This window comes from Trichoderma atroviride, chromosome 7 (assembly GCF_020647795.1).
Source record: "Trichoderma atroviride chromosome 7, complete sequence".
NCBI classification, from domain to species: Eukaryota; Fungi; Ascomycota; class Sordariomycetes; order Hypocreales; family Hypocreaceae; genus Trichoderma; species Trichoderma atroviride.
The window spans coordinates 54,793-75,652 of NC_089406.1; the positions used below are offsets into that span (position 1 = coordinate 54,793).

The 20,860-nt window shown below is 47.5% G+C and overlaps 10 protein-coding genes across 11 annotated transcripts; 4 read left to right on the forward strand and 6 right to left on the reverse strand.

Annotated features, from left to right (window-relative positions):
* Positions 1 to 246: 246 nt before the first annotated feature.
* On the reverse strand, positions 247 to 1,348 carry TrAtP1_011996 (uncharacterized protein; the record flags this gene model as incomplete). Its single annotated transcript, XM_014090535.2, has 2 exons — positions 968 to 1,348; positions 247 to 917 (listed from the first exon to the last, which is right to left on the reverse strand). The coding sequence occupies exons 1-2, from the start codon at positions 1,317 to 1,319 to the stop codon at positions 247 to 249; spliced, it is 1,023 nt and encodes a 340-aa protein (XP_013946010.2). The 5' UTR covers positions 1,320 to 1,348.
* Positions 1,349 to 3,657: 2,309 nt separating this feature from the next.
* Positions 3,658 to 4,843, reverse strand: TrAtP1_011997 (uncharacterized protein; the record flags this gene model as incomplete). The annotated part of the gene is made up of 7 exons (XM_066115350.1): positions 3,658 to 3,715; positions 3,806 to 3,964; positions 4,057 to 4,082; positions 4,143 to 4,376; positions 4,524 to 4,541; positions 4,612 to 4,640; positions 4,822 to 4,843. 7 exons carry the CDS (start codon positions 4,841 to 4,843, stop codon positions 3,658 to 3,660), a joined length of 546 nt encoding a protein of 181 aa, XP_065971448.1.
* A 412-nt stretch (positions 4,844 to 5,255) lies between these two features.
* TrAtP1_011998 (uncharacterized protein) lies at positions 5,256 to 5,918 on the forward strand. The gene has a single exon (XM_014090533.2). The coding sequence runs from the start codon at positions 5,347 to 5,349 to the stop codon at positions 5,827 to 5,829; it is 483 nt and encodes a 160-aa protein (XP_013946008.2). The 5' UTR covers positions 5,256 to 5,346; the 3' UTR covers positions 5,830 to 5,918.
* Positions 5,919 to 6,794: 876 nt separating this feature from the next.
* On the reverse strand, positions 6,795 to 8,474 carry TrAtP1_011999 (uncharacterized protein; the record flags this gene model as incomplete). Its single annotated transcript, XM_066115351.1, has 1 exon — positions 6,795 to 8,474. One exon carries the CDS (start codon positions 8,472 to 8,474, stop codon positions 6,795 to 6,797), a length of 1,680 nt encoding a protein of 559 aa, XP_065971449.1.
* Positions 8,475 to 8,494: 20 nt separating this feature from the next.
* On the reverse strand, positions 8,495 to 11,206 carry TrAtP1_012000 (uncharacterized protein; the record flags this gene model as incomplete). Its single annotated transcript, XM_066115352.1, has 1 exon — positions 8,495 to 11,206. One exon carries the CDS (start codon positions 11,204 to 11,206, stop codon positions 8,495 to 8,497), a length of 2,712 nt encoding a protein of 903 aa, XP_065971450.1.
* A 751-nt stretch (positions 11,207 to 11,957) lies between these two features.
* TrAtP1_012001 (uncharacterized protein) lies at positions 11,958 to 12,837 on the forward strand. The gene has a single exon (XM_014090531.2). It carries the CDS (start codon positions 12,097 to 12,099, stop codon positions 12,628 to 12,630), a length of 534 nt encoding a protein of 177 aa, XP_013946006.2. The 5' UTR covers positions 11,958 to 12,096; the 3' UTR covers positions 12,631 to 12,837.
* A 294-nt stretch (positions 12,838 to 13,131) lies between these two features.
* TrAtP1_012002 (uncharacterized protein) lies at positions 13,132 to 14,644 on the forward strand. Of its 2 annotated transcripts, XM_066115353.1 has the most exons (4): positions 13,132 to 13,242; positions 13,302 to 13,991; positions 14,048 to 14,174; positions 14,241 to 14,644. In XM_066115353.1, the coding sequence occupies exons 2-4, from the start codon at positions 13,442 to 13,444 to the stop codon at positions 14,299 to 14,301; spliced, it is 738 nt and encodes a 245-aa protein (XP_065971451.1). In that variant the 5' UTR covers positions 13,132 to 13,242; positions 13,302 to 13,441; the 3' UTR covers positions 14,302 to 14,644. The 2 variants fall into 2 exon arrangements, with proteins under 2 accessions (XP_065971451.1, XP_065971452.1); XM_066115354.1 differs by having other exon boundaries at positions 13,302 to 14,174.
* Positions 14,645 to 15,305: 661 nt separating this feature from the next.
* On the reverse strand, positions 15,306 to 16,546 carry TrAtP1_012003 (uncharacterized protein; the record flags this gene model as incomplete). The annotated part of the gene is made up of 5 exons (XM_014090530.2): positions 15,306 to 15,607; positions 15,654 to 15,753; positions 15,805 to 15,977; positions 16,040 to 16,217; positions 16,280 to 16,546. The coding sequence occupies 5 exons, from the start codon at positions 16,544 to 16,546 to the stop codon at positions 15,306 to 15,308; spliced, it is 1,020 nt and encodes a 339-aa protein (XP_013946005.2).
* Positions 16,547 to 17,387: 841 nt separating this feature from the next.
* On the forward strand, positions 17,388 to 18,220 carry TrAtP1_012004 (uncharacterized protein). Its single transcript, XM_066115355.1, has 2 exons — positions 17,388 to 17,467; positions 17,532 to 18,220. The coding sequence occupies exons 1-2, from the start codon at positions 17,411 to 17,413 to the stop codon at positions 17,826 to 17,828; spliced, it is 354 nt and encodes a 117-aa protein (XP_065971453.1). The 5' UTR covers positions 17,388 to 17,410; the 3' UTR covers positions 17,829 to 18,220.
* On the reverse strand, positions 18,175 to 20,547 carry TrAtP1_012005 (uncharacterized protein). The gene is made up of 3 exons (XM_066115356.1): positions 20,366 to 20,547; positions 19,189 to 20,265; positions 18,175 to 19,104 (listed from the first exon to the last, which is right to left on the reverse strand). Exons 2-3 carry the CDS (start codon positions 19,427 to 19,429, stop codon positions 18,251 to 18,253), a joined length of 1,095 nt encoding a protein of 364 aa, XP_065971454.1. The 5' UTR covers positions 19,430 to 20,265; positions 20,366 to 20,547; the 3' UTR covers positions 18,175 to 18,250.
* Positions 20,548 to 20,860: the final 313 nt, after the last annotated feature.

The following is a 20,860-nucleotide window of genomic DNA, read 5'->3' on the forward strand; positions in this document are numbered from 1 at the left end:
AAGAATATCCTCAAGGGAAGTACTAAAAAAGCGATAGCGGCAATCCGACAGATAGAGAAAGGCCTTATAAAATCTCTATTGTATTCTGTATCTTGATTAATCATGTGGGCATTTCTCAGTATAGAAATATGTCAATGAGCTTGTTGTTGATGGCGCTTCATGATAATCTAATGGGCGTATTTCTATACCACGACACCTGTGTTCCGTGCTCTCTGCTTCTGCTTGTGTTGAGGCCACATTCAGAAATCATTGTACAGGCTTTGACGTCCCAAGGATGCTCTCGAGGCTTTCCATTATATAACTCCAAACTTTCTCTGTTGTCCCATCCTCTCTAAACTCTTTCAATACTAAGATAGCTTTATCAGGGAGAATCTCACTCTTTGGCCCTACAGAGTAAACACCGGAGCCAATCTCTCCTGTACTACCTCGTGACAAAGGTAGACCAGCCAATTCGAAAGCGGTTGAGTTTGGGACTCTTTTCCTGGGCGAATAAATTCCGCTTGTTGCAGCGAAGACGTGTCTTTCTCCACATTCAGCCGGAGGTGTGGAAACCAGCGGTTTGAGTAGGCTAGAAACGAAGAGCATGACTTTCAAGCTGAATCCTTCCGCATCTCGAGAGATGCCACTATCCACGACACCAGGGCACGTGTGCACAAAGCTGACATCAGGCGCCTCCTCTGACAAGTGCTCCAGTGCAAGTGTCATTACAGAGGCTAATTGATCGCGGAATACAAGGAGAGGGGCACCAACAGCGAGAATATTATCAAGGTCAATGCCACCCTCGCATGTAGCCGCTCCGACTGTGACAACACGTTTGAGCCCTTTGGCGCGTTGTATAAGTGGGAGAAAGTTTTGGATAAAGCGTATACGTGTATGAATCCCGAGAGCGGCAGTCAGAGGAAGTCCATCGGCAGTGGCTAGCATCGGTGTTAATCGCCGGTTCAAAGCACAAGCATAATATACTCACTTTTCTTAAAAGCCATGGTTCCTTGTGTTTGGAAAAGTAGATTGATTGAGTTTTCTTTGGCCACAATTTGGCGACTGACATTGTCGACGTGTTTCAACTGACTAATGTCGGCATTTATGAACTCAAAGCAGCATTCGTGATTCTGCTCAGTACATTCTCTTATAATACGGTCTGCGGACTCTTTGGAGCGACCAATGATGTAGAATTTTGACCTTGGTACGTATTTGCTTAAAGCCTTCAGCGTGTATTCACCCACGCCGCTGGTTCCCCCAACGAAGACAGCCGTGAGGCCAGATGGAAAGGCAGAAGCAATTTTGCTGTTTGAAGTGCTGATGAGAGATAATTCAGTCATATCGAAAGAAACTTTCGGTCAAAGATTCCATGAATTTGTGATGGTATCAATGAAAGCTTATTGAAATTGAACGGATGTGCCAATACTGCTTGACTCGGATCTTTTATATCAATTGAAGCAGCAAGCATTGTGAGCCGAGAGGCTAAACCATTCTAAGCGATACGAGCTTGATTAGGAAGTGCGGCCAATACACTAGTGACTTAGATGAAGAAGCGTTCCTGAATGCAAGATTAACGTAGTGGCGCATGGAGATAGTACATGGAGATAACCCAAATTCCGAGAAGTAAATCAGATGCGATCATCTCCAACAGAACCTGGGATGGAGATCAACGATGAATGACTACGCGGCTTTGCTCCTCTTGCCACCTCGAATTCTGGGCATGTCTGACATTTTCTGGTCTATTTGCGATACAAATTGCTACCTCGCCGTTATCCCAACAGCGTCCTTTGGCATATCCTCCAACAAACCCTGTATTGAAGCTCTAGCTCGTTTCTGAGCCCACCAGCCATCCTCACGTGGTAATAGTATTCTAACGGCTCGGTAGAATCGGCAAAGCAGCGCCAATGCCTGAGGATCGCTGTTTTGTACCATTGATGCGAAGGCTCCTCGACATTGTATTGGAAAACTGAGAATCGACCTGGTCAAGTTTGAGGTGAGTACAGCGTCCAAAGCCATTTTCTGTTGGGCTTTTTGTATGGAAACGCAGGAATCGAGGATGTTGACTAGATGGGCGGCTTTTGCAAGCTCCCCGTCAAGAGGATGCTGTGGCATCGCATGATCTAGAGCAGTCGACTTTAAGGCACTTCTAAGGCTCACATTGGAATCTTTTTGAAGATGGGGCAGGAAAGCTGACTCCTCGAGATTGCCAGGCCAGCGAGGTAAAACATGTAGAAACATCCCCTTTAGGCTCGTGGCAAAGGCAAACATGCTGTCTCTTGCTGGATCGTACACCTGTACTCCGTCTGGCCTGGTAAGACAGACGTCAAACTCTGTCCACACCGCGTGCAGCAGTAGCAGAGAAGTGGCTATGAAGGCATCGATCTGAACACCACCGAGGTCGCCTCGAAGTGTTGCATGAAAATTTGCAAGGCATAAGCCAAGATGGCGAGCAGCAGCGATGGTATAGTGATTGTTCTCCGAACGGAGGAATGCAATATGCCTTGCCGCTAAAGAGAGCATGATATTTGCCAGGAAGTCAAAGTGGAACGATAGAGGAACGCAAGAACGCCACACATCAGAGGTCAGAGTAAGTGTTGACACCGTGTGCGTCAGGAAATGGTGGAACAACTCCAGATGTAGGAGGTTTACACCAGCATTGGTTGACCCAACTCCAGGTATGGCCGATCTAACCAGTGGTTTTGTAGCCAACGGACTTATCTCATACTGCAGCCGTCGCTTGCTTCGACAAAGCTGACCTCTTTTAACGCACCTAGAACATGGCATTGATTCGTCGCACTAGCCTGGCGTCAGCCTTGACGGAGATGCATGATGTAGAGAGTAAAGAACCTTGACTCGACGCTGTTTGCAATTTTCGCAGCCTGCTCTAGACTTTTGACTGTTCCTCCGCTGTCCTGTCAAATTATCAAAAAGTCCAAAGGGAACCTCTTGCAAAATATGTGACTTGTCCTGGGATCCTTTTGAAAGGAAAAAGGTATAAGTTTGATCAATAAGTTCTTTTGGTGTAGTAGCCATCTTTGCATTATGTGACTGCGTTTGTAAGTGGATATGTTTTAAAATAAAAGAAAGTTAGAAAAGAAAGAAACCAAAGTGTCAAATCAAGTCAGTTTATAACTAAATGGATTCGGATTTAAGAAAAAGCCTAAAAGAAACTATAAGACCTAGTATTTACTAGGCCTTAAGCTCTCCAGTCTTTGGGTCAAGAGTAGGGTAGTCGTCGAATCCATCTCTGGCGCGCATCAGCACAGGACATCAGTGCTGCCTTTTCTCGATCCGTTCTCTCGTGTGATGGGACTTACCCGTCGATTCCCCGAACAGAACTTGGCTAGCGGGCGCTGTGCCGGATGCAGCATACTTCCCCGTAAGGACATTGTACCAAAACCAGCCCGACGAGTCTGACGAATTGTTTCCAAGTTCGAGCTGCAGTGCTCTCCTGTTAGAAATATGTCGCTCCAAAGGCGCGGCACAAAGATAGACTTACAAGATGATTGGAGCGCTCGTTTTTGGGTCGAGCTAAATATAATCCTTACCTTACGTCGCAAAGTGGTCAATGTGACAATTATGAGTGGGTAACGAAAATGTTAGATGCTCACAATGCTTACGGCAAGCTTGGCAAACCGTAAACCATCAATGGTCATGCTGTTGTCAATGGTGCCGCGATTACCAGACGTTGAGGGCACCATGATCGCCGATGGAGACATAGTCGTCTTTTCCATCTCTAAAATAAGGAGAAATATTAATCTATTAGCGATTCCAAAGCAATAACAGCATGAATTGAGTCTGAATCGGAAATGCAAACTTTGCGTACCCGTCCACGCCGGCCAGTCTGATGGAGCTGGGCCTATGGTGAATGCTATGGGCGATTGTCTTGGCAGGAACTTGATGGATGTAAAGCGGAACACCTTCACAATTTACACGTTGATTCAAGAAACCTATAAGGTCACCGTCATCATCCCAGATGAGGGGTCTGTCACTTGTGTCAGCACCAGTTCTACGCACCAGTTCTACGCACCAGTTCTACGCACCAGTTCTACGCACTTCTACAGTGTGCTAACAGACGTACCGTCTTTTCCATCGCCATTTATCTTGACGTTGTAATTATGTCAGTATCTAGAAGACAATGGAACGATATAATAGATACTCACATTAGCAAACACAAGCCTTGACATATCATCGACTGCACCGGTGGCGATTCCACCTTGAGCGTAGAATATAACGTCCTGTCCGCCAACAGATCCGACATTCATGTAGCGCTTGAAAGCGTCTCCCTCACCGATGTAGACGTAGCCGGCCCTACCATCACCATTGATATCAGGGGATCGCAAAGTCTTCAGGTTCACATGGGGTACTCCCGAGACAATCTCACCGCCCTCGACGAGCTTTCAATCATTGAACCAGTCGTCATCGGGGCCGTAATTCCACCAAGCTCGGATAGACCCATTGTCTAGATTAATTACCAGGCAATCTTCCATCTATTGCATTCATCAGCTGCCTTATGTAGTAACACCGGGTTTTGCAACACGAACCCCGTCTCCGTTCGGATCCTGCGAAAACAAACATGTAAGTAGTCGTCCAATAATATCAAGTCTATATATCACATAGGATAGAACGAACCGCTATATATAGTGTCGGCCGGCCCAAAACTGGCCCCAATGATGCTGTTATTTTTCCAGCTGAGGACGAGGGATCGGATAGGTTGTTCAGCCAGCATCACACCTCTCCAGTCTCGGGATGAATCCACACACATTCTGAAGAAGAAGAAGAAGAAGAAACGATTTATCAAGATGCTCCCGTTATTCCATTTGGATGAGCCCAAGTACTTACCAGCCTTGCCATCGCCATTCATGTCGTGCAGTCCAGTCATGTAGCTTAGTATGAGAAACCATCAATACGATCCAGAGTCTGTCCGGGCACAGACTGACATGTTCATTTTCCAGTCTCGAGTCGTCGGCAAGCTTGCCCGGTTCGTACCAGTCTTTGTGATTTTTCCAATCACCATTATGGCGGACATGACCTTATGCAATCTTTCCAATTCCGCTTCACAGAGGGTTGGCGTTGCATTCTGCTGGCCCACTGCCAACGGTCCACGTATAAACATCGCCGACTTGCTGCGGAGATGTTATTTGTATCGTGCCGAATGCCGAACGTTAGCGAATTAGCTACTGAGCCGCTTTTTTATAGCCGAGGCTGATTACTACCCCGCGTGACTGGAAGTTTCCTGGTCCATTTATATAATAAAACGCAAATGCTGCTCTTCCGTTTATAATATCTCGCTTATTAGATATCTGTATCGCTGTCAGTATATAACCATCCCTCCTCCATAGGGCTGAACAGTAAAATCCTCTTAAAATGTTACTTTCTACGGAAATTGCAGAGATTATTCGGCAAAAGAAATCTCAATATGTCCGTTACATAGACACCAAGCAATGGAGCAAATTTGGGCTAATAGCATTACCAAATGCTGAACTAAGCTTTTACAATCCCGATGGATCAATTATGACAATTGGGCGCAACCGCTTGTCGTTTATATCTATCCACACTTTTGCAGAATATTTCGGCAAAGTCTTCACCAACGCTCAAACACTTCATATGATTGGAAACGCTGAATTTGAAATGGTGGGATCGGACGAAGTAAGGGTTATTTGGAGCATGGAAGACCAGATAATAATATCTCACTACGCTGAGATGAGGGGTGGAGGATACTATTTTGAGACTTGGGTAAAGACAGAGAATGATTGGTTTTTGAAAAGTCTGAGACTAGAGAGAACCTATATAAAGTATAACTTTTTTGCAAGGATAGGAATGTTAATGCAGCAGATAGGACTGCTTTGAAATGGCCTAGTGTTACTATACAGACGTTATTAAATAGCAATCGATTAAATGGCATCGATTAAGCTAGCGCAGTATTTCTTGGTCTTCGGTATATAAATATATTAAGGCAGGGTTCGGTACTTTGAAGGGTACATTCCAAACACTAAGAACTTAGCTACAATATTCTTCAAAGACAACTTGGGCGGACAAATTAACGCCATGGAGCTAGTTCTACTCTGCCGACCTTGCCACTAAACAGACACTGTTGCAGACCTGGTTACCGCCAAAGGGATCATCTTCAAACGGTAAGCGCGCAATGTAGGTGGACAGAATAGCGACGAAAGTTTGCAAAGTGCTATAGATGCCACTACGAAACACAATATGAAAGCCTTTCAGCAATTCCTACAACAGCCTGCAGAGAATTTTTTGGAAGCGTGAAAATACGCCCAAAGGCTGATCTTGCTATTACTGATCTGCGTGATCACGGAGCTGATTGCTCTATGTACACCACTAGGTATGTAGCAGTGTTGATTTCCTGGCTTTACCCCAAATTTGAAGAGTTCTTTTCTATGCTTAGCCATTTCCCAGAAAGCTTGAAGTTTGGAAATCGCTTGAATCTTTCAGTCATCCTCTACGAAAATCCTTTCTTTGTCCACGTGGGTGATTGTTCCCGTCTCGAGCGAGAGATCACCTATTGCTGGAGAGTTTGTGGAGGCGGCAATCGGAACAATAAGAGTCGTCCTCGATATAGTCAATGTGCAGAAGCTTCTACTCGGAAAAGATCCATCCCAAGCTCCTTCGTATTTCGGAGTTTATAACCCACGACAGATCCGAACTTCTGGCAGTGGAGTTCTGGGTGATTGGACGAGCTTGGTCAAACACAAGCTTCGGTCGACCTTCGCCACCACTGAGACGTGGCCCCGCGCAGTCAACGGTCTTAGACATCTGAAACATACACTACTATATTTCGCCTCCTACCCGCGATTTTAGTTTTGGGGTAAGATATATCCCTTCAGTTTAGTCTCTAATTCTATACTCGCTCTCTCAGCATGGTCAAGACCGCCCATAATCACCGCCAGGTCGCCACTCCGAGTCAATATAATATCTCTATTTGTCAAGGTACAAACAATGTCCCTGTTCCCAGCGAACCAATCGTAAGGGACGAAAAAGTGCTGACAGACCTCGATCGTCGGGGAATCTTTGCGTTGCGCGATCTCTAACCCGCTCTCGCCGAGATCAATAGAGCACACCCAAAAACACCGGTTCAAGAATACAAGTTTCCCCGATACGTCAATTCCGATGATATGGGCAACGCTTAGTTCGAATGTTGTCATCCGTGAACGAAGCGGAGGAGCTGGACTCGATGTCGTGACCGTATTCTCCTCGTTTTCATCCGTGGCAAGTTGATCTAACGTCGTCACAGTATCCAATTGCTTCCCTAGCGAGCTGCTATCCATGATTCCGACGGCGAGGCAGTCTGCATCAATTATCGCAATCCTGTTGGTGTTGACGGAGCTATTCGGATGTAGCAAGTCGAGCAAGATTCTTTGTTTTTGACCGAGCGAATAGAGGATTGCGCTTTTGAGCTCTGTCGTGTCGCTGGACAACGACAATGCAATGGATGAAATTTCAGACCAGTCACTCCAGCAGTAGACGCAGACTTTGGCGCTGTTGACACAAACCAGATGTAGAGAGGATTCTGGATGAGGGAGCCATTTGCGGATGCTTGGTATTTGTGGATATGTCCGCTCTCTCTCATAGTTACCATTGTCCAAGTTGAACAGATAATCAGACTCGCGAGTTGATACCAGAAACATCGCTGCCGTTTCTCCTACTAGCACATCTATGATTGCCTTCTCGGAGTCAAGGAGGGACTTGAAGAGTACCGTCAGATCGCCGACCCAACCTTTGTCTCCGGACTTCTGGATGCTGTGTAGGAAGATCCTGTTGGAGGCATCGACGCTGAGGAGGGCGTCTCTCCGTTCAATCCAGGCTAACAGGCGGACTGGCGACTTGTGGCTGTAGAGTGTCCCTAAGCTCGCTGCCATTTTCCGCTCGTACAATACGACTGATCCATCATCCTTTCCGCAAAAGACAACTTCGGACGTGTGATGGACCACCATGGCAGTGATCTTCGCTTTGGCTTCCATGGAAACCGTCTCGACTACTGTAGTGGAAGTGGGCCCGCTGCTGTCATCGCTCAGGGACTCCCGCAACAGAGCTTCAGGTTCCCAGACAGTGCACTGGGCGCCTCGAATGTCGGCAAGAAGCATACTGTCTCTGGTAAAAGCAAGCTGCTTGATATATGAGTTGAATGACTTGACCCGATAGAGGAGCTTGAACGTATCGAATTCGTAGACGTGGATAATCCCATTTGCACCACCCGCTGCGAGGAGACGCCCATTGGGGCTTGGGGCGAGGGTTTGGCAGTTGGCGCGAAAACATTCCAGCTGCTGATCGGCAAAGGGGTCAAGGAGGGCAAGATCACCATCGAGGTATGCTACTGCGAGAAGGCTAATGTCAGGATTGGGGTTGAAAGCAAGCGCGACGACGACATGTGTGCTGGTCTCTCCGCTGGAGAGTTTCTTGCCACAGCTACCAGCGTAGGCGTCCTCTTCCATGTCCCACAACGTAATGGGTTGGCCGCTGTAAGCGACAGCAAGCATTCTGTGGCTGATAGAGAGTGTCAGTGCGTATGGGGTCCCACGTGGAGGCGTTCGGTTTGTCTCTGGCGTATCGGTAACCATGGCCTCTGCGCTGACTCTGGCCGGGCGTAGTGTCCCAAATTCCAAGTCGCGACGTAGTTGTTGCGGCTCGCAATTAAAAGCGTCTCCCCATCGAATTCCATCCCTAGCGGACGCGGAGGGCTCGCGAGGCTGTGCACCAATTGTCCACTTCTGATGTCCCAAACCTTGGCCATCTTCATACCACAAGTCGCTATGAGGTCAGTTTTGGTCTTGAAAGCAATGAAGTTGACAGCTTCTCCGTGTTTAAACGTTTTGAACTCCTGGTAAGATGTGGCGTAGTATAATACAACAGTTCCTGAGCTGAGACCGACGGCCAGGAACTCGTCTCCATAACTCAACGTCCTTGGTTGACCCTGACGGAATTCGATGCACAGCAGCCTGTCATCCCATTGCTTGTTAGGCGCGCCAAGCACTGCAAGCCTCCGGCCTGAGCCCCTGATGTTGTATACCATAGACTCGGTGGGACAGAACGGGGGTATCGACGAGTATATTGCTGACGGTGATACCGCGAGGGCATTGGCGAACATGGCAGGAATCCGAGCAAGGTCTGTGGTCCACTGTCGGAGCGCTCGTATCCGGGGATCTAGTGGTGAACGCTCAACGGCGCACGCATTGACGTAGGTTTTGAGATGTTTTGAGGCGCGGATGAGGTCATTGAGATTCCTAGAGTAAGCAATCGTTTCGATCCAAGTGAGAACGTTGCATCTCAGGAACTGCACGACAAGCTGGAACGTCCCTGCCACCAACGGATCAGCCTTCGAGAGATGATACGAGTATGCTGTGTATGCATAGGCGGCAAAATCCAGTCTTTTTGCTGGTAAATTTGCCAAAGAACGGCGTCGACTGTTCCTCGGAGGCTTCATTTCCTCCCCGACAAGGTATTTGAGACAGACCTGAGCCATCCGTGTGTGAGCCTTAGTTTTCTCGATGGAGAACTCAGACTCAAGTCCGCCGGCTACAAGGAATTCTCTGGCAGTTTCATGTACCATCTTAATTCTCCCATATTTGTCAACGACTACAAGTTGACCACAGAGAGCGGCAATGCTTTCCTCCAATCTTGGGAATGAGTCGTGGATGTCCAGGGTCAGAGCACCGTCTAGCTCGCTGATTGTCAGAGGTCGAACCGCGCATGCTGCCCACATGAGAATGGTTTTGGCCAGCTCCTTTCCACGAGCGGCTTGCGACGTATAGTCTAAAGTCCGCTTGTATAGTAACTCCATGCCTCTCGGCACATCTTCAAGAATCTGGCTGATTTCCTTTCCGCTGTGGCAGCGTAGGAGTTCCTCAAGCACCAAGATTGTCCACAAGAATGAGCCCCTAGATTTGTCTAGAATCTTCTCGGCTAATATAGCTCGATCGTCAGGTCCCACGACGCCTAGGGTCTGTGTCCTCTTCTTCACCAAAAGCCTGAGATCTGACTCTGTGTCTGTTGTCGAGATGAGCAAGGACTGGATTAGGTTGGGTGGAATGACCGAGAAACCATAGTCCAGATCGACTGCATCCCGACTTGTGACGAAAATTCTCAGGGGTATAGATTCGTCCATGTTGGAAAGAATGGCATGTAAAAGGACCGCAGGATTGGAACACTCATCCAGGGCGTCTATGACCCAGTGATGCCGAGTCGATGTGGCCCGGAAAATGCCAGAAAGGAAGAGAATTCTCCAGAGGGTACGTTCGTCGACGCGATCTAAGCAAACACCATCCACCTGCATCTCTAGGATGGCATCGCTAGCTTCGGCATTGGAGCTAGCCATCTGAAAAGCTAGAGATCTTAGACAACGACCTAGGTTGGACTTCGACTTGTCTCCGTGTTTGAAGAAAAAGTAACTGCATGCCTGGCTGGACTCCTTGAGCTGATCGATGACATAGCCAGCGAGAACAGACTTTCCAGTTGCCGGCTTGCCCTTGACCCATAGCGTCCTGTCATTTCCGGATTCCCCATCTCTCCATTTGACATAACTGGCTTTGGTCGAAAGCCATTCGCACGACCCGTGCATCCGAGCTTCGCAGACGTTTGCAAGATCATCGTCCAAGACGTCGGTAACTTCCAGGTATGTCTTGAGGTTTTTGATCCTCTCACGCCTTTGCTTCAGCTTCAGCTCCGGAATTGCCGTGGAAATTTTGCTCGTAGTAGAGGCAAGCGCGTTTCGTAGGAGGGCGTAGTTGGAGTCTTCAGGTGTGTCAAACTTGCATATCGAGCGGTGATCAGCAGTCATGGGTATCTGCTTCTCTTCATGGTACCCGAGGACAGCCGACTCGGGATTGACGATGAGCGAGCTAAACCGTTTCATATTTTGCGTTTCGTAGAACGACCAGAGCTCAAGGCCAGCTGAAAAATGCCGAAATTCATCATTGATCACTTGGATCGCCCCAGAGGTCGGTTCTAGGTCACCAATATAAGCACGATCATACGCAACCCTGAGGAGGTTCTTCAGCATCTTTGCCGAGTCGGCACCTCGATGCGGCGTGGCCAGGAAATAGAATGCGGCGAATCGCCCAGCCAGCGCCTTGTGCACTGCGTCTTGCTTCGCAAGGATATAAGCTTTCTTCATCACCAAGCCACCCATGCTATGGCCGATGACAACGATGTATGTCCCGGAATTGGCGATACATGGCGAAGTGCTGATCGCGCCTAGAAATGACTTGCCCATGTGGTGTACATTCAAGCAGTCCTCCTTGCCCTTCAAGTAATACGAATCGTACCCATAACTATAGATGCGGACGTTCTTGAATGCGGGGTCCTTGGAGAGCCACTCCTTTGGCCAAAAATGAGACTGCAAAGACGACTTGCTCCATGTTTTTCTAGAATTGCCGCCTAAGCCATGGACGAAGATGAAGTCGATCTCCGGCGCCGTCGGAGAATAGAGAAGGCTCAGTCCAAGCGGGCCCTTTATGCCCTCCGCTTGATCGTTTGAGGTGGTTGACGTGCTGGGCAGGGCTTTTGACGGATGAAACAGACTCCTCGAGCTCTTAGGCGAGTCGCGACTACTCGAGGAACTGTCAGGATGTGTGTCGGGCTTTATTAGCCGCTCTTTTCGAAAGAACTAGTACAGTTAGCGATCCGGTAGGATTGAAGTTTCCCGGGAGACTAAGGAGGTGAGAGTTAACCATTGTAGTCCGCAGAACTCAGTGCATGGGGCATCAATCTCAGTTGCCCAGACTTATTCAAGGTGACGTTAGCACGATTGTCTATTCCTTTTAAAGAATAATAGAGCAATGGTATAATAACAGTTGTTTCAAGAGACTCTTGGTGGGCTCAACCACCTCGCGATCAAAGCACGTAGCAGGTAGTCAGCCCTCCCCCCCTTCAAACCACCAATCAGCTGGTTGCTTCAACCGCCTGTTATTGTCACACAGGCTCAGGTTAGACAACAGCACGTATCTACCTAGAAAATCGCGCACCCAATATTTCAAGAACACCCCATTGACCTATATATTCTTTGCTATTCCTTGATGATGTTGTATTGATTTGGCCTACAAGAAGCATTATCCGCACATTGTATCCTTTTTTTTTTTTTGCTTTTTCAGAAAGCCATTTACTATGGAGTCACAAACGAATCCAACCTTCAAGGTCGAGGACCATGAGGCTTTCATGGAGTTTGCTCTCATTCAGGCACAAAAATCACCACCAGCTGCCAACAAATTCTGCGTCGGGGCCATACTTGTCGACGCCGCTAAGGGAAAGGTCCTATCGACAGGATACTCGCTTGAATATCCGCGAGATTACAAGGGAGATCCAGGCACCACACACGCCGAGCAGTGTTGTTTTATCAAGATCGCCGACGAGCATAACCTCTCTGAGGAACGCATCCATGAGGTTCTCCCGGCCAACACGGTGCTGTACACGACCATGGAGCCATGCAACGAGAGACTTAGTGGCAACATGACCTGCGTGACCAGGATCTTGAGACTCAAGAGCGCCATCAATACTGTCTACGTGGGAATCAAGGAGCCAGGGACGTTTATCGCACACAATGACGGGCAGAACAGGCTGGAGGCAAACGGTGTCAAGGTCGTGTTCCCTGTTGAACATTGGCGTGACAGAATCACCAGGATCTCAATGAATGGGCACTGAAGACTGAGAAAGGGTCAACTAGGATAAAGAATAAGGTTGCGGAAACACCCGGACGGCCCGTCCGGCCACCCAACTCTAGTTTATTTTAACCCCTTTATTATTATTTTGGGACGAAATTGGCATAAATATGTTATACAATGAGTTGCAGCCTCGGTGTATCTCTTAAGAAGCTCTTGCTCCTTAGATAATTGTTATCAATTGATTAACACCGCCTGGGATGCATCTCACCACTGTGTGATAAGATAAAATAGAAACTTAGAATCGAAAATATTCGTGGCAGTGGGTATTGTGTGGCGCTACTCGCGAGAATTGGCGTCCATATGTCGCTCCGTGACATTCTCCTTCGAGATCGCGTCCTGCGGTGGGTGGATTCGGCAGGACTCGAGCCGCTGAGAGGGGGAGCTCGCCTGCAATTGGCTACTCGACTATGATAGTGGGTATCTAGAAATACCGCCTATAATAAACCCTACGTCTCTTAGAGCCTGATGATCTCTGACCGGCGGGATGCTAAACAGATTCGGCACATTCTTTGACACGAAATGAACTACAACGGCGCAGATGGCCTTGAATTCGGGGAAGGCAATATCAAAATAGACCCAGCCGTGTTGAGGTGTAAGTTACAAGCTCTTGGCGAACTCACAAGGTCGTCTTTATATTGACTGCCTCCTAAGAACTGCCGGAAGGATGCAAGGTCACCTCCACCGAGAACCATGGCGTAAGCTTCTGGGCGCAGACAGGTCGCATCGATGTTCGGCTCCGCGATGGTACACCGCAGTCCTTCTTCATCAAGGTCATTTCGAAAGAACTAGGCATGAATATGACCAGGGGCGAATTCCACTCAATGAGCGCGATGCACAACGTTCTGCCAGATTTTGTCCCGAGGCCCATCGCTTGCGGCACCTACAGGACGATAGCAGACACCCACTTCTTCCTCTGCGAGTTTCGAGAGATGACTGACGATATGCCTGACCCTCACAAATTTGCCGCTCTTCTGTCAACACTGCACCAGAAAAGCGTATCGCCTACTGGCAAGTTCGGATTCCACATCGCCACCTACGCAGGAAACCTACCTCAGTTTGTGGCATGGGAAGATAGCTGGGAGACATTCTTCGCCAAGACCATGAGACAGGCGCTTGACCTGGAGATTGAAAGGAAAGGTTCTAGTGAGGAGCTCGACGTCCTCTCCCGTGCTCTGTTCGAAAAGGTCATCCCGAGGCTCCTAAGGCCTCTCGAGAGTGACGGTCGAGTAGTGAAACCTTCACTTGTTCACGGAGACCTTTGGTACGCAAATGCAGGGATTGATGTCAACAGCAATCAGCCTTTTGTCTTTGATGCATGCTGCTTCTTCGCGCACAACGAATGTACGTTCCCCTATGAAACACTTGCGGTTACCCATGTCCAATAACTTGAATTGAAGATGAGTTTGGCCAGTGGCGACCAGCTTGTAATAGGTTTGGGGATGAGTACGTTGCTGCCTACAATACATACGCCCAGATTTCTCCGCCGGAAGAGGATTTTGAAGGCCGCCTAGACCTCTATAGGCTGTGAGACACTCAAAAATTCTTTTCCTTCCTCCTACCTCCTGATCTATGTAACTAATTTCAAGCTAGGAGGTTTGACACACATGTATCAGCGCTTTTTGTTGATAACGAGACACTTCGCACACAGTGAAGCTATTCTTAGCCTACTGTCTAGTTTAGCAGCTAATGAGCTTAACAGGTTCCTTGATATTATGAGAGATTTAGTACAGAGAGATGGTTAGTGGAATTTATTACAACCTAATTAATGTTAGGGATAATCCGATTGCAGGTCTGGGAGACGGGCCCCTTACTTTTGGTGCAATTACAAACAACAGGCCGGGGGCTGGGGTTCAAAATAAACTCAATTTGACGTTAATTGGCGCCATAACTGGAGCTGCCACTAACGACATACATCAGAAGATAGTATGAAAGCTCAAAACGACGTAGAGCAGAAGATGCTAGAGCTAGCGTCTAGGAACTCCTTGAAATTATAGTAGTAACGCAAAAGATCGTCCCAAGCGAATCTCAAAAATTTGTGCTTGCTTGGGAGCTCTTAAGACCTTATACTGGCTTACAGAATGCCCAGAAAGGATGTAGCTATTCTTGGAGAGACTTGATGATAAGATTGATCAGGATTCACATGATAAAGACTTGTATTTGTTCAAGATTATTCTGCCGTTTAGCCTGCCACATGCAAAATGATTGTAGCGAAAATGCGAAGCACGCGTTAGGTATTCTCGTCAATACACCAATGAGAGACCTGTTAACTAGCTTCGGCACATCACTGTGGCTGGCTGAAACTTTGTAGCTAGCTAAAGCCAGAAGACAGAGGTATCTATCTACATTGTGTTAGCGATTCTGGGGTTGCTAGTGGCTGATGGATCGGCTCGTACCGTTCCACTACTAGCTGGGCGTTGTTGATGGCGCGGGGTCCTCCCATAACTTCACGGGAAGCGCTTCGGTAATCTCAAACCACAATGGAAACAAAGGAAACAAAGTTTTAGTCTTATCTGTCTTGTATCCAGTGGGTGTAAAAGAGCAGTACGAAACTGCCTATTAAATTGAACGATTGTTTAGTCACTAGCATCGAGTGGTATTTATCAACGTGAACACCGCATCTCATCTTTCAGATAAGATAGAGTTGTATCTACTCCGCTACTCAATATCAACTATCGCAGCCAAAAGGCTGTCTTCAAGCTTAGTCCATCCAGACTTTCCATAAAAACTCTCCAGTAGCTCCTCTGCCCTCTTGCCAGGTTTTACCACACTCAGGTCAACGGCATCATCTTTTAGTGGGTTAGGAACCTGTCTATGTGGGCGGGCTTTGCGAAAGATGGCGACTACATCAGCCCATTTGTAGGGAACTCCGCAAGCAAAAATTCGCTCGGATGTAACCGCCAAGTCAAGAAGAGCGATTACATGAAGACGTGCCGTATCTCGCACATCCACGAACGATTCTATCATTATCAGTATCTAGTTTTAGTTAACAAGTGCAAAACTCACGTGAAGGGAGTAACTTGAAAGCCGTATCGTCATTCTCAAGCAGCTTGCGAGTTATACCCATCGTCGACGCAGGTATTTCGGGGGAGAGGATTTGTCCAATCTAGGCTCGAGAATCAGTAATAAGAAAGAGAGATAGTGATGTTTTACTTACGTTCATGCACGGTACAACCGTATTCATTTCGAATTTCGGCTGGCTATGCTTGAACCACTCCCAAGCTGCGCGTTCACTCTCTAACTTAGAGGCTGCGTAGACTATAAAAGGCTTTTGTTCAGGTGGCGTGGCTGCACTGTAAGCTGCTTGAAGCGCTACTTCATTCCAAGTCTCTGGAGCATGATTAGATCCAAGTTCGTAAAGGAAGAGTGTTCTTTTAAATCTCTATGCATACCCTCAGTGATGATGACTTTCTGGCTTGGATTTGGGAAATAGGCAGCACTAGACGAAGACGTCAAGACAAACCGTTTGATAGATGGCTGCTTCGAAGCAGCCTCAAGAATATTCCGAACCCCTTTTGTGACGTTTGGAATGACCTCATTGGGGTCAGGATTCAGGGACGTGTCACTGGCCTATCTCAAGCAATTAGTTTCTGTCTGCATGGATTTTATCTGCACTTGATATCTGTACATACGACGTGCACTATTCCTGACACCCCACTCATCGTGTTGTCAAGAGCGCCCTCCTTTTCTAGCACAGGTATAATGACAGTTTCGAACCGATTGCTGCCGAATTTCTTTTCAAAAAGTTCGTTGAGCCACTGTTTTGGGGCTCGCACAGTCCCGCGGACATTGTAACCCAGCTCTAATAAGAAATCGACTATATGCGAGCCAATGTAGCTGTTTGCGCCAGTGACAAGAATCAGAGAGCCCTTTGGGATAGTGTAGGTCTTTGATGCCATGTTTGTGCTTTGTGATTTGATAAAGAACGGTGTGCTTTCTGGAACTGCGTGGACTTGTGTTGATTGAAGTAATCCGTTGAACGGGTGATATCACTTTCTTATAGGTATTCAACAGTCGCTCCAACTATTAATCGTTTTTACAAATGATACCACCGGTGGTAGCAACAAAATATCCTGGATGGCTTACAAATACCTACAAATGGAGTTGGTGAACATGAAGCATGGCTCCATCCATGAAACCCGAAAGGCACTGTTGTTTCGAGACCTAGAGCTTTGAGTCCCATTTGTTTTTTTACTAGTTCTTGCTGATAGGTCCCGTGAAACATGCTATTGATAGATACAAGGCACGGAAGGCCCGACGGCCGACGGCCGACGGAGCGAAATGCCCAGCCTGATCCGACGAGCAAGACGAAAAACTATGGGTAGCTACCCCGCTTTAGTTTCCCTTGACAAGCAGACTGAAAAATAAGACAGGTCGTGTAATGAATACGTGCTCACATAGGGATCATGATTGCAATGTTGGCAGGTGTTGAGCTAGGTTGATATGTGCTTCTGTGTGCTGATAACTGTTTCTCCCAAGCTGCTTGCTTACCCTGTAAGTGTTCCACTCCACAGATCCAAGATGGTTGAACACCTATGCAGGTTTTAGACTAGGAGATCGGGTCGGCTGCTCGGAAGATCCGTTGGAGCCGTCCGTCTGAGCTCTTGCATTAACGCCGCAAGGCTCTAGATGCATCAGAAACTAAGTAGCAGTAGGGTATGGGCTCAGTGATTGTTGACTGTAGTGGGTCTCGCTACCACTAATGCAAAGTGTCTTATGATCACTGCTGCATTAATAGAAGACAGATATAGGACTGCTCCTGCATGAGCACACTTCATGCGCTTGTCAAATCAATACTAGATCCGGTATACAAAACGCTGGTAGGCTCTGAGCTATAGTCTGATTTCTTTTGCAGTGTTTCGACTGTTGTTTAATTTCTTCTAGCGTGACATGACTTTCAAGAAGATTGTTCTTGCTGGTGCATCTGGCAATCTTGGCGCCTGTTTTCTTCGAAACCTTCTCGAGTCCGCCGATCACGTCTTCCAGGTAACTGTTCTCACACGGTCGAAGACAAACGGAGCAGAGAGTTTTCTTTCAGCAGCCGGACTTCCTCTGTCGTCACCAAACAAGCCTTCAGTTGTCTCAGTTGATTGCGATGACCATCCAGCTTTGGTGCAAAGCCTCAAGGGTCACGATGTTGTTATTGCTGCTATAGCGGAGGGGTATTGCCATGCAAATTGATCCCTTACTTTTGTCAGCGGCTCAAGAGGCCGCTGTAAGACGGATTATCCCCTCTCAGTACACACTGGACATGCTACATCCAGCGGCGCTGGCACTTTTTCAAGATGATTGGCCCGACGCCTACCCAGTCGTGATTGCACAACGATACCAAATGCTCGCAGAGGCTGGAGGCCCTACCAGCTACACGGGTATCCTAACAAGCATGTTTCTTGGTTCACAATGCAAGACGAACTAAGAGTACACGAATTTCACGAAACCTTATTGATGCTTCTAAAGAACTTCTTTTAACACGAGGTGTTATGATTACGTGAACTGCCGAAGTGGCTCGTGTTCATCTATTTTCTCTGGCCTCAACTCAAAGTTGTTATTGCTTTATTACGCGCCTCCTCCAACAAATCAGAATACCAAAAGTTGTGCGGCCTTCATACTGGCAGAGTGAAAGATGCCAAAATGGAATCCCACTCCCTTTCATCAAAGTCACATGCTTGCGCCTCTTCGGGAAGCGTCCAGAAGTGCGGCTGTGCATCTATTGTCTTCTCCTGAGTACGTTCAGTCTGTCTTCCATCAAAAGACTTGTTTGTCTGAAGCTGGTCTATTTGCACAGGACGGGCTAGTCCTAAACTTCCATCTTTAAGGCAGTCAACCATAGGTTCACTGTGACCTGACGAGGGGTACAATCCTGCGTTGATATTCTGAAGCTTGCTGCGGTATGCGCTGGAAAGTCTCTTGAGCTTCAATGCAAAGCCATTTACAATGGCATGGTTACCATTGAGAGCGGCGAAGGGAGATTTTAAGCAAATTTCAACTTTTGCAGCCATCTCGTCGATGAGATGTAAAGCGTCGGCACTTTCGGATGTGAGCTGCGCTATTGGATGGGCAATGTTGGACCTGTATGGATATTGTTGTGAAGAAATAAAAGCTGCCTCCGATTGAGCCGGCATTGAAGAGCCATCTATCCTGGTAAATGTGAGCTTGATAAGGCTGGCAAGTACATAACAAAGCCTTAAAATCACAGTATGTGGCATGCGAAGCATTGTCGTCTCGTTTGTGGCCAAAAAGTGGCGTATGCAAGTCTTGTTGGAATCCAGCATCCGCCATAGCATCGTGGCTCTGACAGGGCTGTAAACAGGCAACTCACCTCTATGGGCCTCCCGTCTGGACTGCTCTTTATCCTGAGCCGCCGGCAGTGATTCAGTAACCCAGAGCTCGTGGTGGAATGCGCCTTCTTGTACGTAGGATTGAATGTAGCTGAACTCTATCTCAGTGAGACTGGCATCTTGGAGTTGAGAGTCAGTCTTCGGTTTCTAAATCTGGCTGAAGAGGGAATGCATTGGGCGTATGCGAGCCCTCGGGGGTATACCTGTTGTAGAGAGCATCTTAATAAGCTCTAGCTCGTTCAAGAAACCGTCAACCATGGCGCGCACGGCTGCATTGCCATGTATTGAATTGCTAGCTTCCAACTTGTCATAGCGAAAGGTATCGCTAAGTCGGCAACATAGTGACTCCGAACGCACAAGTGGCCTGATAAATCGGTCTGTTTCGTACTCTTGGGCCGTCGCAAGGCGATCGCAGTACTCTTCTATACGCTTGCTATTCTTCATCACATGCGACCTTCGAAGCGCCCTAGAAACACTTCCAGTAGCAATGGTATCAATGAGCTAGCTAGTCGGAGATTTACAGCAAAAAGAATTGTGACGCGAATGCTGTGGTAATATTGAAACACCTACCAAGCTGACAGATAGTATGTGCCTAGAAGCGCGCGGATCTCTGTTGAGGTTGTTGCGCCTCCACTCTCGAGATTTAGATGATAGACCGAAGTAACACATAGCTGTGTCTGAAGAAGGAGCTGCGTATGATCCTGAGACACGGTGAAATAATGATTCCAGGCGGTGAAAGCCAGAAGAGCTTGCAGGGCGTCCAAACTACTGTCAATCTGCTTCATGAGCTGTGAGCTAATTATAGCCTGGAACTCCTCGCCGAGAAGCTTTGCAGCGGTGGTTCTGTACAAAGCGCAATTGATATGAGTAGAGGCGATTCCTGGCGCATCTTATTTGCCGTCGTTTCGGAGCTTAGGACAACAAATGGGAATAGAGGTGTGTGGTGAAGCCTAAATTATGACTGTAGAACCTCTGCACGCTCTTCGGTCAGGATGCCTCGACTAAGAATGTCAACATAGCCGCTAGAAGCGCCAGTCGTGAAGGTAGGCATCTCCTGACATGGTGGAGGGATTGTCGATCTCCAGAAAGATGACTGCAATGGTCCAGAACGACCCGCTACAGGTAGAGAAAGAGCAGAACTTGGAACCAGCCGGTCAACTGGCCTGACGCTCGGCGATGAAGTAGCGTCATCTGTGAAGCTGCTGCTGCTGCCTTCCCTCAGAGGCGAAGATAGCTGTGCTACAAAATCATCAAACCTGGACTCAGGCCCCACGAGCCGTCTGTAAAGCGCAATATGAGACATAGAGTTAAACTCATATCAACAGATGACGAAATACTATGCCATGAAAGACAACTGACGGACGAGCAAATAAGGCTTACCTGGTCATCCGTTGCTTGCGCCTTGTCTGAGGTAGATCGAAATAGACGCAATGCTTTCCGAGGCGACTGCATCGTTCGCAGTGATGGTCACCGGCAGGCCGCGTGCATTTAGTTTACACGACGGTGCAATTTGCACATGCGCGCCTTTTAACTGCGTTGTTTGTCAAAGTTCTGGAAGCAGCACCGACTTGCTCCATTGGGGAGAGCTGGGCGGTTTGTACACTTGCACTTTAGTATTTGAAGTTTCTTTGGCACACTTAGTAATCGAGCTTTAGTAACAAGAGGGAGCTATAACTTATTTAATTTTTGTAAATGCCTCTTTCCTGAGTCTTAATGCAAAATAAATTGTTTATAAGGTGTAAAAAAATATTCTTATAAATTTATCTTGTATTTTTCAGAAATATATTTTAATAGTAAGTTGTAATAGCTATATAAGTTATAACATAACTTTGGGAACAAGGAAGCAGCTTGTACCAGTGCCTACCTAGGCTGCCG

Coding starts and splice junctions, on each gene's coding strand:
- TrAtP1_011998 (XM_014090533.2), top strand. CDS start 5,347: ATGTTACTTTCTACGGAAATTGCAGAGATTATTCGGCAAAAGAAATCT.
- TrAtP1_012001 (XM_014090531.2), top strand. CDS start 12,097: ATGGAGTCACAAACGAATCCAACCTTCAAGGTCGAGGACCATGAGGCT.
- TrAtP1_012002 (XM_066115353.1), top strand. CDS start 13,442: ATGAATATGACCAGGGGCGAATTCCACTCAATGAGCGCGATGCACAAC. Junction 13,992..14,047: donor CTTCTTCGCGCACAACGAAT/GTACGTTCCCCT, acceptor CTTGAATTGAAG/ATGAGTTTGGCCAGTGGCGA. Junction 14,175..14,240: donor CGCCTAGACCTCTATAGGCT/GTGAGACACTCA, acceptor ATTTCAAGCTAG/GAGGTTTGACACACATGTAT.
- TrAtP1_012004 (XM_066115355.1), top strand. CDS start 17,411: ATGAGCACACTTCATGCGCTTGTCAAATCAATACTAGATCCGGTATAC. Junction 17,468..17,531: donor ATCCGGTATACAAAACGCTG/GTAGGCTCTGAG, acceptor AATTTCTTCTAG/CGTGACATGACTTTCAAGAA.
- TrAtP1_012005 (XM_066115356.1), bottom strand. CDS start 19,429: ATGAAGAATAGCAAGCGTATAGAAGAGTACTGCGATCGCCTTGCGACG. Junction 19,105..19,188: donor TAAGATGCTCTCTACAACAG/GTATACCCCCGA, acceptor CTCAACTCCAAG/ATGCCAGTCTCACTGAGATA.